Consider the following 14,386-nt stretch of genomic DNA (forward strand, 5'->3'; position numbering starts at 1 on the left):
AAATATCTACAAGTCAAATATTTGGTAGAGGTTTTTCTGCGTAACAAGCATATCTCTTGGTCAAAGTTTTTTTATCAAACATTCCAGAGGTTTCAGGATAACTTGAATTCAGCTATTAAAGAATGAACAGTGGGAACGCTGTAAATCAATTGAGAGATCTGTCAGTGTGTAGTAATGAACTGAAGTAGCTTACAGTATACTGCAACAATTCAAGGTCAAGATCAATCAACCTGTAATAAACAAATCAAATGGAAAACAAGACTGTCCACCCCATCATTTAAACTCACCATCATACCTACTCCAGGTGCCAATAGTTTTATTGTATGCAACTTCTTTATCAGTAGTAATGTCTAAACGTTATATGACACATATGAGGTGACTAATAACTAACACTGTGATTTTCAATACTGATCTGAGATTTCATAATGAAGGAAAACTGGATAATTTTTTTCAACTAATTTTAGCTTTTTTTGGGAAAACAACATGAATACTTCTCAACAGCCTCAACATACAACACCGATTATTATTACACAGATTATATTACCTGTCTCTGACATGTGCATTTTCTTTACACAATCGAGATTCAATTTTTAAGCAATTACCTATGGCAATATCAATGAAAACACAACACAAAGTACAGAAACATCTACAAGATTACCACAGTGAACATGTGTCACAGCATACAATGTTTTCTTCTTGGTTACCTGTCCCTTTGAAGAAAGAGACACAGACAGAAAACATAAGGAACAGAGATAAAGAAAGAGGAGAGGAGACCATTATTCTGTCCCCAAATTATATACAGACTTCACTCTAAACTGAAGGAGCTCCACATGGTGCTGTTTACACTGTGAAACTACTTATTTAACTAATGACAGCTCCATGAATACCAGGCAACAACACTCACTGCTGTAAACTGCACATCGTCACAAGTCACCCAGAGCTGTAAATAACTGTTAAGGACTGAGTAACACTGCATTTGTTGGAAACAAAATCCCTCAAAGGGCATTGCCTATTATGTTATCTTTATGAACACAAGACCAATAGTACCACAGAGAAGCATTACCTTTTTACTAACACCCAAGCAAGGGCCCTAAAGATGTGTTTGAGGTGTCTTCCATTGCCATGTTAACTTTCAAACCAAACCTTTCTTATTGTTGTTTCCCATAGCGGTGGCTAAAACTGACATTGTCTTATCTTATGTATCGACCAGGAGCACCTGACCAGCCAGGGACTAAATCAATAACTTCTGAAATTCCATTGCTCTGACCTTGGACAAAATGTTTAAGTGCCCATGCTGTTGTTGCATGTCCTGTCTCCTGTGAGACACTTATCATCAAAATGTCACTGATAGGGGCTGGAACAAGTTTAATAGCTGACCTATTAGAACACAGCTTCCTGTACAACATCTCCTAATACATCCATCACTGACGCTGATCCTTTATGCCTTGCAGCCATCAGAGTATTTGTGTGTAAGTTCAAACAGTGCTATGCTGTGACTGAAATCACTAATGTCCATAAATAACTTACAAAATAAATACTCTAATAGTGTTGTGTGAATCAGTGAATATGTTTTACTGGACACTGCATGACAGAAGCTTTACTCTCCTTCCTTGGCACCACATCCTCAAGACAACATAAACTGTAGGCCGGAGTCAGCATTACTTAAATTAACTTCTGATAAGTAGTTAATTATCCACAAACAAATAGGGGGGGGGGGGACTTTATAAACACTCTGATAAAGCAGCACACTCACATTTCTCTCCTTCCTGTTTCCTCACTTAAAATGAGTCACATGCCTCCGAAACACAAATGTGTCACATGAGTAGTGCTGTAACTCATCCGCTAAATGTATGCTCTTACAATATGTAGTATCTGGGGCTTTTGCTGTGGTTATTGGGTCACTGTGCTGGGTATTTTAAGGCATAAGAGATGATAGAGGAGTGTGGTCCAGAAAGCACAGAGGCACTCGCCCGACAGAGTCATAGCCAAATCGCCGGTTTGCCGGAGCCACTGCTTGCCATTCAGGACGGTAAGCCTTAGGTTCCCTGCCAGTCTGTAGGTTCCTCCCGTGATGCCATCTAGCTCTCTATTCAAGTTGACAACATCTTGGCTGACAGATGATGTGTTTGCCCTCAGTGCAACCACACGGTGATGGAGAACCCTTTGTTCTGTGTTCAGATGAGTAGGATGAAAGGAAATTTATGGCAAATAAACATGATTACACAGATTATCTTTTGATGTACAAGCAAGCGTTGGTAGACCATGTGGGAAAATTGCACCCTCTTGTGGAAAATGTGTGCAAGTAGGTGCAGTAAAGGAGAACACAATTATTTACCAAGACAGCTCTGAAAAGGCACAATCACAGTAATGACAGAGAGAAAGAAGAGATGGATATGCCTAAAGACAAATGATAATGATTTAAATAAGTCATCGTGTTTTCTTTCTCAAAATATATATAGTGTATAATGTGTTACATTTTCACATTTTCAATAATTAAAGGTATATCAAATTATCAAATGAGGATAATAAGTGCAGCATGCAGTGTGTTGATTGTTTCTGTTACTACATACAGTATGAGTTGATTGCCTTACGCCTACCAGGAGGAGCTGTGCACTGTTCTGAGTCATTCTCCTCAAGGCTTTTCCCATCTGGACTCTGAGTAAAGCTACAGAACAGGGTGTTACTGCTTCTTCATTCTCAGTTAAAACAATGAAAACTGTGCATGATGACAGAAATATCAAGCTTTCATAATTTTGTTAAAATAACAGTAGGATGTCATGGAAATGATAATAATGATGTCAAGTGCAGGAGTAGACTTACGTTAGCTAACTGACTTGGACTTAAAGAAATTACTATTATTCCCTTTCTTGCCAACAGTTAGACGAGAAGACTGATGCCAATGGCATGGCTGTGGGTTAAATATGAAGCTACCACTGAAAAACAGTTAGCCTAGCTTAGCACAAACACTGTAAACAAGGGGAAAAAGCCTGGCTCTGTCCGAAGGTAACAAAGTCTATCAGCACCTCTAAAACTCACTCATTAACACATTATGTCAAATTTTTTAACCTTTAAAAAACCAAAGTTTCGCAAACAGACATGAAATATTATCTTCTCATCCAACTCTTTGCAAAAAAAAAAGTATTCCTCTTCCTCAATAAAAAAAAAAACGTCCTACACCATTTACAATGGTAACATTAAATATGAAAACTATCATATTTGTGTTGAAGCAACAGTAGAGAGACATGATCTTGCAAGCATTATTACTACTAAGTACTATAAACAGCCTTGGATCCCCCAAAAACTACCCATGGCCATTATTCATTGTTGAGGCAGTTCATGGATTAAAAAAAAAGCACCTTTTCAAGATCTTCTCCACCATAATGTCTGGCTCATCATGATGTGACACAAGCAGTAGACGTTCAATTGAAGAACGTGCCATTGTTGTTCTAAAATGACAAAGTTGTACATTCCCTGTGAGTCCGTGTGAAAATGAAATCATAACAGGGGCTGATGGATTATTCATAGAGAAAGATCTCCAAATAATAACACTGTATCATGCTGTTTGTTGTTTTTATTGTGGTGGGCCCGAGGCCGTGGAAGTTTAATTAAGTTTATCATAGGGTGATGAGATTACAGCCCAAGTAAATCTGTCACCTGAGGACTGCCTGCTAGAGCTGCTCTGCCATACATCGATATGGCCTGACCAACCAAGGATAATGAGTCTTCTTGCGAGCTGGAGCAAAAGTAGTAGAGGTCTCACATTTTCAGCAGAGCTATAAAAGAAGATAAATACTTAGTGTTTATCGACCAGACTGACAGGGAGATAGAGAGGTTAAAGCAAAATGAAATAGAGGAACTCACCGGATGGATGGGGATCATAGCTTAATATTGAGTAGTTGTGATATCGCCGCTGACAATCATGACTGAGATGCAGTTCCTGCATTTGGGAGAATAAGTGCAGGGTGAGAAAGAGCAGAGCAATGATGAAGGTTATGTTATCAACTGCTGACAATTTCCCTCTGGCTTGGTTCTCTTCTTTTAATATGTGACTGGAATTATGTGCAATTTGTTCATCTGCTAACTTCAGAACTCAAATTAATGAGACATTGATTTCAGAAGGGTGCTGAAAAAGAAAAGTGAATGTTTTGTTGAGGACAGACACAAAGGGCTAAAACCAGAGAAACATCATCCATTTCCTTCACACAGGTGCGCAACATTGCTCTGGGCCAAACCCAGACCAGTTTCAGATGCCAAAACATACTTCACAAGTGGCTCCTGCCTGTTTGCAACAAAATAATACAAATATGAAGAAGCGGAGACAAATATTAAAGAACAGAGAAAATGATTAAATGTGGAGAAAAGTAATTGAAATTAATGTCCTTCCTAACAAGAGCCCCGGAGGCAGGCCTGGAGAGCCTCTCTGATCATAAATCCAAGGTGTCAGTTCTCTTCAAAGACCTTTTTTAGCATTCTGCACAGAGGGTAAAGGATGTGGGATGAATGATGGAATATCATTTTTTCCACATAAACGGAAAATATTTTAACATGATCTAAAAATAGTTTCTGATTTGTTGAGGTCATTTTTAAAAAGAAAAGACTCTACAGCTGCAGCAGGAGCTTCTTTAAATTCATAAGATACCAGAGGAACAATGGTAAGCAGAATCTCCCTGTGCCAGACAATAATGCAGTGACAGTGACTTTTATTTTTAGATATGCAAATACTAGCTTCTGACCTTGAATTAGCCACTGTCATTGAAATTAGATGCCACTGAGCTGCAGGCTACAGTGCAACAGCCCATAACAAAGCTTTCTTCACCAAGCTAATGAAAGCCTCTTACATCACAGCCCTCTCCGCATCCTGAGACACCCCTTCCAGGCTTCCTGTCGAAAGGTACCAAGCTGTCTCCACTGATGCAGCTGCATGACGAATCCGAGACACATTCAGAAACTGCTGGAATGCAGCCATCTGTAGATGATACAGAAAATACATCAGCTCATTGATCGTACCAGATCAGTGATAAAACAAAATTTTGACACAGTGTGGGACTCAAACCTCATTCCTCCACAGGCGGTCTGTGTTTTTCCCACTGAGATGATGAATTCCCAAGCTGAACATGCCATGATCATTCCCATTAAGAGCTGCTTGTATTTCACTGCATTTTTGTGGTCCTTCAGTATAATCCCAAGGTACCAGCCTGGACCATTCAAGGCATTAATTGAGCCCTAAAGCAAGGAAACAGACACTAGTAGAGTGAAGGCACATACTGTAAACACTCAGATTGATTACTAGGAGTACACACATACCAGTGCTGCAGCTTTCTCCAGCAGCTCAAAACCTTGGGTGTAATTTCTTCTCTCCCTGGCCCTGAAGAATCAACATCAATCAGTGAATCAATAGCTGTCAAAACACAGACATACACACAAGCACGCACAAACTATCCAGTATTCAATTTAATCATAAAATAGGTTGAGTCTTTATAATCTTACTGAACCTTTATTAGTAGGATGGAGTATTCGTATAACACTGATACATCCTTCATCTGCATAGCACTTCCTTCAAACCATTTCATTTCACCGCACTGGTGTGCGTTGTGTTGTTCCCTGGTGTTTCTAAAGATACTACTTTTTTATTGGCCTGTTCTGAACACTGACTATGTGTACTGATCATCAACAGAGGAATAAAAGCGGGAATTATCTCAAACATACATACATAACATACTCCTCTCTCTGCTTGGACTTTCAGATACTGAAATACATTGCTGGTCTCGAGTGTCTAAATCCTCTTGATTTCTTAGGTAGATGTGTTCAAGTGTGTATTGCTTCAGGATAGACAAATGGAAACATGATTAAAGTAAATTATTAGTACTCCTGAAAAGTTATCGAAGAGGGAAGTAAAGCTCTCCGAGCTTGACATCACATTTTTTAACTGACCTCCGCCCACTTCAAACCTGTCAGAAGAGCAATGACAAATCAGCACAGATATTGCTCGACTAAAAGATATAAAACTATTCTAACTTTGGCAGAACATTTAGTGATTGTGTAGGACCCTATCACTTATAATAAGAAGCGGATTGAGAAAATAGGTTTTCAGTGCTTCTTAAGATTTGATCCAGAGGGAATATTGTACTGCAATATATTCAGAACGTTTCCAAGTTGGTCAATGTGCGGCAGCCAGAGTTTTCACTAATAAACTTCACCACAGTATTCTCAGTCCATTGGCCGCCTATTTCAGGGAGTAGCAGACAGTAAAGTCTTTCTGTTTTTATTCATTTGATGCAGCTAATTTAAATATTCAAAGAATAAACAGGAAATCAGTCGGAAGTAGAGTTCTCATAGCGGGCTCCTTATCTTTGGAGTGCTCTTTTTCTATTCATCATGACAGCTAACTCATTCACATTTTTAAATTAGGATTAAGGACCCACCTATTCTCCCTGGCAGGACCAACAAACACACTATTAATCACATCATGGAGACAGTCCCTTTTGTATCACTGCTGTCATGTGTTTGTATACATGTGTACAGTATGTGTTTGTGCTTGTGTGTATTTGTTCATGTGGATCTCTATATGTTTGAATGACTTATGGGTTCTCTATTATATCTATTTATACTCTACATACTGTGCATTTGAATATATATTTAGGACATCTGATAAACAGTTCCAATAAATGTTTTGATGAATTGATTGTTAGGTTATTCTTATGTTTCTTGTTTTCTTTACTTCTTTTAGAAGAAGACTGACTTGGCCTAGCACTCTTACAACTTTCCATTCAACTTGAAGCTGGAGCCAGCAGCAGGTTAGCTTAACTTAGCATAAAGGCTGAAAAGGGAAATGCTACTTGACCGGCTCTGTCTGAAAGTAACAAAATCCTTCTTTAAAACTCACTAATTAACATGCTAAATCTCGTTTGCTTAATCCGTACAAAATCGAATATGTAAAAATTACAATTTGTTGTTTATTTGACAGACTATTTTTTGCAAAGCGTGAATGTCTGTACAAAACTGAACGGCATTCAATGAAAGCCTCTAGCATGGCTCAACATAATAATTACATTTCCAGTGATTTCAGTTATGTAAACATACGTGGAACTATTAGTGTAGCTCTATTCCCCAGGGTTGGAATAGTAGCTGTAAGCCATGTCCACGTTATTTGGAAACCCATCAGTTTTTTGTGCGTGCTTGTACCCTGCATTCATCAGGGCAAAACGGTTATCACCTGCTGCGCCAATCAAACTATACACAAGACCCTGAAACACACAAGAGTCAATATTATCAGTCATTGTTACACAAGTGGCATTACGTGTGATAATGTAGCAATTAAGGAAGGCATTGACTCTACTGTTGTTGACTGACTGAGTGTTCCAGGCCGGAGATGTGGATAGTGGCCAATAAGAAAGACGCTTTGTGAATGAGGATACTTGCAGTAGAGTCATTGATTTGGATGTGGTTTTATTTTGTGCCTGATCCACGGTGAACATTGCACCAACTGCCGACTCAAACAAAGTACACCTTACGTCCTTGATGCCAATAGATCCTACAGAAAATGATACAGAAACATCAAAAACTGTGAATAATGATGTGAGTTATCCACGACTTGTAGTCAAACAGTGAAGCATTCTAAGACACCTATTCTGATTTCCTCCTCTTTTGTTTGCTTTTCCCTCTTCAACCTGACCCCACAATCTTATGAAGTGAGGGGTACAGACACCTGGAATAAAACATAAATGACAACAGGAATCTTCCAATATTTAATAGGTGTGCAGATTTGATACCCTGTATATGACATCTATATAAGGTAAATCCCTGTAGAATGGTAGCAACACTGCTTTAATGGACTTAATATGAGTTGTTTGGGGGTAATTGGGGTAAAGACTTTTTTTTTACCTGTGACATGGATGACATCATATTTCAACACAAAAAAATTTACCTGTACAATTCCAAAACAATTGTATTTGATAGGCACAAAACACCCATGGATGCCTGCCATGTACTTGCCTCCTCCAATCAGCAAGTATCCATCAGTGTCATTATAAAGGATACTGTCCTGAAATGTACAAGGTATTCAATAACAGTCACACTCTCATGATCATTGTGCATGTATCAGTCATCCCTGCTGTATTGCAGCAACTGGACTTGGTGATTTGTAAGAGCAACAGTTGTATTTAGTCTATTTCCCATTATTTAAATTAGAACTGGCATAAAGAATGTTTTTAACAACACTTGCTCATATACATGTCTTTGGGTTACATCATCCCATGTTGCATCCAGCTGCACCTGAAAGTCAGACATGATAATGCTCACGACACACACAAAAAAACAACTCAGCTGTGAACGACTCCATATTGTACAAGTACACACTGCAATCGCCTGGAGTTTCCCATCTGGAAAGGAACCATCTTTCAAGATCTTACAGCTGTTCCAAAAAGAAATCAAACTGCAAAGCAAGGGCACCATACAAATGTCAGAAGAGAAAGGATGACTAGAGGATGTTGCCCCAAGCTGCATTTCTATTCCTTGGTGTGTAGAAACACAAGGTTCACTACCATTGAGTCCTGTATGTAACAGTCCATTCCAACCCATTTCCACAGGGGCAACACTACACTGGCTTGGGAAGCTTCATCTTCTCCAGTTGTCACACGTGCCTGAATTATGACGTCCCCTACACAGCAGATATGACAGTCATATATTTCAACACATAAGAGCCAAAGCTCTTTATTAATACATAACACAGTCTGTTCCACAGTCTCACAAAACACACATCATCACTCACAATCATCTCATGATACCTCAGTCTAATCCCCTAAACTGGTATCGGGTGTCCCACAGGCTGCTGTGACCCACCTTCGTCTGTAAGCTGCATCAGAACGGAGTCATATAAATTGTTCCTATTGACAAGATGGATGATCCCACAGAGCTTCTTGTGACACAATTTCAGTAGGTAGATCCCCACAGAAAAGGGGACGCTGGAAGCCAAGCACAGAAACATGATATGACAAATAATTTCTTCAGCCACCGAAGCGTGAGGTTGACTTTAAAATGCAGTGCTATCCGCTAAAAATGACTGACCTCGCTGTCTGTCGCTGACCGTAAATAAGAAGCTTATATGCTCTGGTGAAGAGGCTCCGTGGAGCTTGTAAAGTCATTTGTAATGACAGTGAAGTAAAACTAAAAGTGGAGTGTGTTATAACAGCTGCCAGCACTGAAAGGGAAACAGTCACTGACCTGTGGCCCATCAATCTGCTGATATCAACACAAACCAAAGGCATTATATGCTGTACATATGAGGCAGTGCGCAGTGGTTTGTCAAGATTATTTGGCTTTATTGTACACCTGCTATTCTTAAGGGTTTGATACAATATTTGGAGACCCTGCTGGAGATTTATTTTCATGTTGTGTAGTTAAACTTCATTCAGAATAAGTTCAAGCTAAAATGAACTAAATGAGAAGTCAGTGTGTGAAGTTTAAGTCTAACCTGGGCTGCAACACAACATGAAGACAGTCTCTCTTCAGGGCTCTGTTGATAAAAGGCTGGAACCAGCAGACCAGTCCATAGCGCTCACCAGTACTTATGCATTTGCGAACAGCATGTGATTGCATACATAAACAACATTAAAAGTTTAGGTAATAAAGATGGGAGGTGAACAATATAAAAAACTGTGATTAAGGTTCTGGCCTGAATTGTGTGGGCAATGATAAATTCTGTTTCTCATCTTCTGACACATCAACCGAGCTGACCATGAAGGACACTCAGTGGGAGGTTGACCTGGACGCTCAGAGAGTGGCTTTATCTGCAGCACTTTATAAACCCTCAATGCGGAGCCATGGTATGTCCCTGGCTCACTGCCATCATTAATACAAACAGCACAAACTGTCACATTATGGACGTCCAATAAGTGCCTGTTGAAAAAGTCCTGTTGATGTAAAATGGATGGAGGCAATCTGAGCAGCACCTGCCGGATAGACTCGGGCTGTGCTGCTGAGCCATTTCCTCCTGAAAAACGCTTAATCTGTCTTCCTTAATGTGGACACCACCACCTCCACTGCAAGCTGACATGGCCTGGAGCGTTGATACTGCCCATGGACTGAGACATCTAGCACTTTGTCAGGGGCTGAGTCAAACCTTATGAAATTGTCACGCAGGCTCTCACCAGTCCAGGATGAGGCGGTTGAAATGGCTTGTAACACACAGTGTCCCTGGGTGAAGTGAAAGATATGTAAATAATATCCAATGTGAAAAACAGGTTAGCATGCAGTTTTTTACACTCAAACAAAATAGGCAGTATCTCAAATTCTGAGGGTTCGGTATGCTAAATGCTCCACTATGTTGAGCAACTGGTCTCGAACTGTATCTATCTGGTGTTTAGTGCTGATAACATAGTGAACAATGGGTTTTTAGAGCTTTGTCTGAACAATGAGCTGAAACTCTCTATGAAGCTTTGTAAAGCCAAGGGGAGCTGCGGATACAGGTGATGATTCTCTGTCTTTTAATAGACTGTTATTATAAAAATATCAATTACAGCCACTTTAAACATTCAACAATTAGCGTTATAATAGGAGCAATGAAGACATATCCAAAAATAGTTTAAGACATTCATTATGAGTTTTTTTAAGCTCAAAATGAATTAAACATAAAGACGTGTAAAATAATGTTGACAACTAGCAGCAAACTTTCCAAACAGGCAGTTGTGTGAGCATACACCCTGTGTGATACAGGATTGCTTGATATTCTGGTGTTGCAAGTTGAGAAATTTGCATTAGCTTCAGTTAGGGCTTGGCTACATTGTGACATTGTGGCTACAAAATTATGTTTGAATCATTTTATTCCTGCTTATATTAGAGAACTTTCCATGAGAGGGATTCATCAAAGCTCAGAGTCTAACTTAATTTGATGTGCTCCAGCCAAGGCCTTGCCATCACCCTGAGCTCTCTTTGGCCTACGCCCACACAAGACTTTGAAGAAATCTGATCTGAAAAACAACCTGATATCGCAGCCAAAACTAATTACCCATGGGCTACTGACTGTTGATGCTTCAAAGTCAAGGGAATGAGGCACTGGAAAATGTTGCTGATGGGTTGTTTTAGATGACCATGCGTAGAGAAACGCGGTCTTGTTGTCCTTATAAAGCGTGACTGCTGCTAAAATAGACCATCTACAACTCTAGATGGCATACACACTTTTGTCAGACAACTAATATTTTTCACTGGATTTGATTAGAGACGGGGGAAAAGGTCATCATCTTCAATGGCTTTACAGGATCTGTGCAATTTCCAGGACATATTTCTGGAAAGTATAACCACTGAATGTTCTTCAGTGCCTATTGGAAAGAAGACTGGCTGTAACTATGTGAGTGGTTTGTCCTTTAGCAATAGCACAAGTCTGTTAAATTTTTATGTTCCAGTAGCGGAATACCTGGGTGAAAGTCCAATACAGTTTGGGCAAATCAACACCATCCAGAGCTCCAGCACCGTCTCATCTCAGGACTCCATCTTACCGTCCCTATCCATGCCCACAAGCTTTCCTCTGGCCTCCTCTCAGTCTGTCCCTCTGCCTTTTCCCATGTCTCATGGCACCACCACCCTGGCTTTCATGTTTCAGGGCGGCGTGCTGGCTGCAGCAGACACTCGTTCCAGTTGCTCTGGGCTGGTGGCGTGCCCTGCCTCCCAGAAGATCTTGCCCATTCACAGTCACTTGGTGGGTACTACTTCAGGTACTTCCGCTGACTGTGCTCTTTGGAAACGGATTCTGGCTCGTGAACTGCGGCTCTACCAACTCCGCCACGGCCGACGGTTGTCGACAAGCGGAGCTGCCAAATTGCTTTCCCATATGCTTCACCCGTTTAAGGGAACTGAGCTGTGTGTGGCAGCCACATTGTGTGGGTGGGATGGAGGAGAGGTAGATGAATGCCATGACCACGGAGGCGATAAGTTTGATCTAAGTGGACGACGAGAAACAACAAAGAGTCAAATAACTGATCTTGGAAAGTCTGTAGAGTCCTCTCTAGCCAAGAGTCAGAATTCTTCTTCAACAATTGGTGCTACACAGCAGTGCTTTGCCAGAAAGAAAGGGAGTTTCTCTGGACCCAGTCTGTACTATGTGTGCAGTGATGGTACTCGCCTGCAGGGAACGCTCTTTTCCGTGGGCTCGGGATCCCCTTACGCCTACTCAATTTTGGACCAAGGGGTTCAGTGGGGACTGACAGTGGACGAGGCAACATCAATAGCCAGAGAGGCTGTATACAGAGCCACACACAGGGATGCATACTCAGGAAACTGTGTAGACGTCTATCACATCTCCTCAAAAGGATGGACTCGGAGGAGCAGAGAGGATTTGAAAGAGGAATATTACAGAGAAAAGGAAAGACAAGAGAGAAGAGAAAGACAGGACGTGGCTCTGTCTGAGTAAAGACATGAAACAAACAAAAATGGCATGAGAAAAGAAAGGCAAACATCGGGGAGTATTTTGGAGAGACGCGATGGCATCTTTGCAGCAGATACTAAATTAATGAATAGAACAGTTACTTGCATCCTCCAGGCTATTTCTCAAGTGATTTTGGCATGCATATAGTTCTCTCTAATAAACAGCTGATGTTTTATTTGTGCTGATGATAAAATGTATGTAGTATGTAGTAACTGCAGGCTGGCGATAAAATGTTTGTTTCAAGTATGTGAGATAATTACAGCATACTCCTGCATGTGTTTGGATCACATTAACACAGAGAAGCAGAAAAAGGAAATCTAAATGTCTGGAGTCTAAAGGTCATAATATATTGCCATGTATAAGGGAACTAATGTAGCTGTAGTAATAAACAGTAAGGAGTTGAAAACTGATTTGTGCATGCTGTCAGAATTTGTCTAATATTTTTGACACTTCAATAAATTCATGATTAAACAAAATTTTGCTGAACTTGCCTATTCTGTTTGAGTAGCCTGGTAGTAAATTAAGCATACTAGTAATTATTCAAGTGACAATGGCTGCAAAGGCTATTACGGCAAAAGGCTTTTCACCCACATCCTCACTGCCTTTTCAGACTTCTCTTGTGGAGGCTGCCAAAGTATGGTGGTGAAAGTCTTCATGTGTGAAGCAATTTACCATATGGGAGGGTGCGATACATGAATTTTGCTAACAGATATCAAAATGTTGAAGCTGTGCTTAATGTTGTGGCTCTGCATGCTGATACTACGAGCTTATCTTTACAAAGTGCCATATATGGTTTTAAAGGTAAATGTATGCAAATGTATATGTATGTATATGTGTAATCCACAATAGGAAATAAACTACAGGCAGGGTTGTGCAATGATGCTCAGCACATCTCCAGTGCAACATTACAGAGTTGAGTATCTAACCCACACGAGTACCACTGTATGACTGACTGCAGCAGTGAGAGGGAGCAGAAAGAGGGGGAAGCCTCCCTTCCTCCCCTAACTCATCCATAATTCTCATCTTCGGATGTTCATTAATGACTGATGGATGATTATTGAGCGAGTGAAAAACAAAAAACATGTGGAAACCAATTTGGTGGTTCAGATTTGAAAGCTTGCAGACTTGTGAGTACAGAACAAGTTATGAAAGCAGGCAAGGACAGAATCGGGATTGTAATCAAAGTCATTGAGCAATAGGGCTTCCTTTGCTTGCCTTCTTCAATGTTTTATGTTCATTTTGTTCGGCAGCTTCTACTCCTCACATGCAAACTCCGGCTGAGAGCGGAGCGAAATTTGATTGATTTGACCAAGAAGTGAAATGTCACAGACAAGTTACAACACTACATCTTTGTTTTACTTGTCTGACAGAACTTTAAAAACATACAACCCAAACAGCCAGAAATTTGCCAAAATTAGTATGACTGCCCCCGCTCACAGTCAGAAATCAGAACATGTTTTGCACTTAAAGTAAATGTGTCCCTGTGGGCTCTCACATCCTGACTAGCAGATTGATTGCGGCTTGGCTTTGTTTTGTGCTTGCGCAGTAGTTTTGGCATTAATAAACCTCCGTACCCAGCTGGGTAGAAGGGATCTGAGGAGTGACCTTAGGGTTACTGCTTTCTATTCATATCAGTGAACACTTGTCTCACCACCACTTGTTTAAAGGCTCTCTTGTTTCTTAGTCAGAAGACAGAAATCAAGAATGATCAAGACACATCGATGTGCAAAGCAATTCTGCACTCTGTAGATGAATGATCACTTTATACAGTATTGAGATGCTCAAAGCATGTGATTCTGCCGCTGTGCTGAAAGTACAGTTTTCATCAAAAGATCAGATTCTGTTTTGTTTGTTTGTTTTTTTCAAGTTAAAATATCCAAAACATTTGGGGGACAAACAAACATATTGTATTCCAGGAGGTACAGGATAAAATATGTCACAATGTAAAAATATCACAATACCTAATCTTTT

General features: G+C 40.2%; 1 protein-coding gene and 1 pseudogene across 1 annotated transcript; one reads left to right on the plus strand and one right to left on the minus strand.

The window, feature by feature from the left end:
* Positions 1–1,770: 1,770 nt before the first annotated feature.
* Positions 1,771–10,592, minus strand: LOC119901370 (annotated as a pseudogene).
* Positions 10,593–10,793: 201 nt separating this feature from the next.
* Positions 10,794–13,977, plus strand: LOC119901099 (proteasome subunit beta type-11-like). The gene has a single exon (XM_038716567.1). The coding sequence runs from the start codon at positions 11,240–11,242 to the stop codon at positions 12,398–12,400; it is 1,161 nt and encodes a 386-aa protein (XP_038572495.1). The 5' UTR covers positions 10,794–11,239; the 3' UTR covers positions 12,401–13,977.
* The last annotated feature ends 409 nt before the right edge of the window (positions 13,978–14,386 follow it).

Source organism: Micropterus salmoides, unplaced genomic scaffold (assembly GCF_014851395.1).
Source record: "Micropterus salmoides isolate LMB-PRFRI ecotype aquatic unplaced genomic scaffold, ASM1485139v1 Ms_hic_scaffold_13, whole genome shotgun sequence".
NCBI lineage: Eukaryota > Metazoa > Chordata > Actinopteri > Centrarchiformes > Centrarchidae > Micropterus > Micropterus salmoides.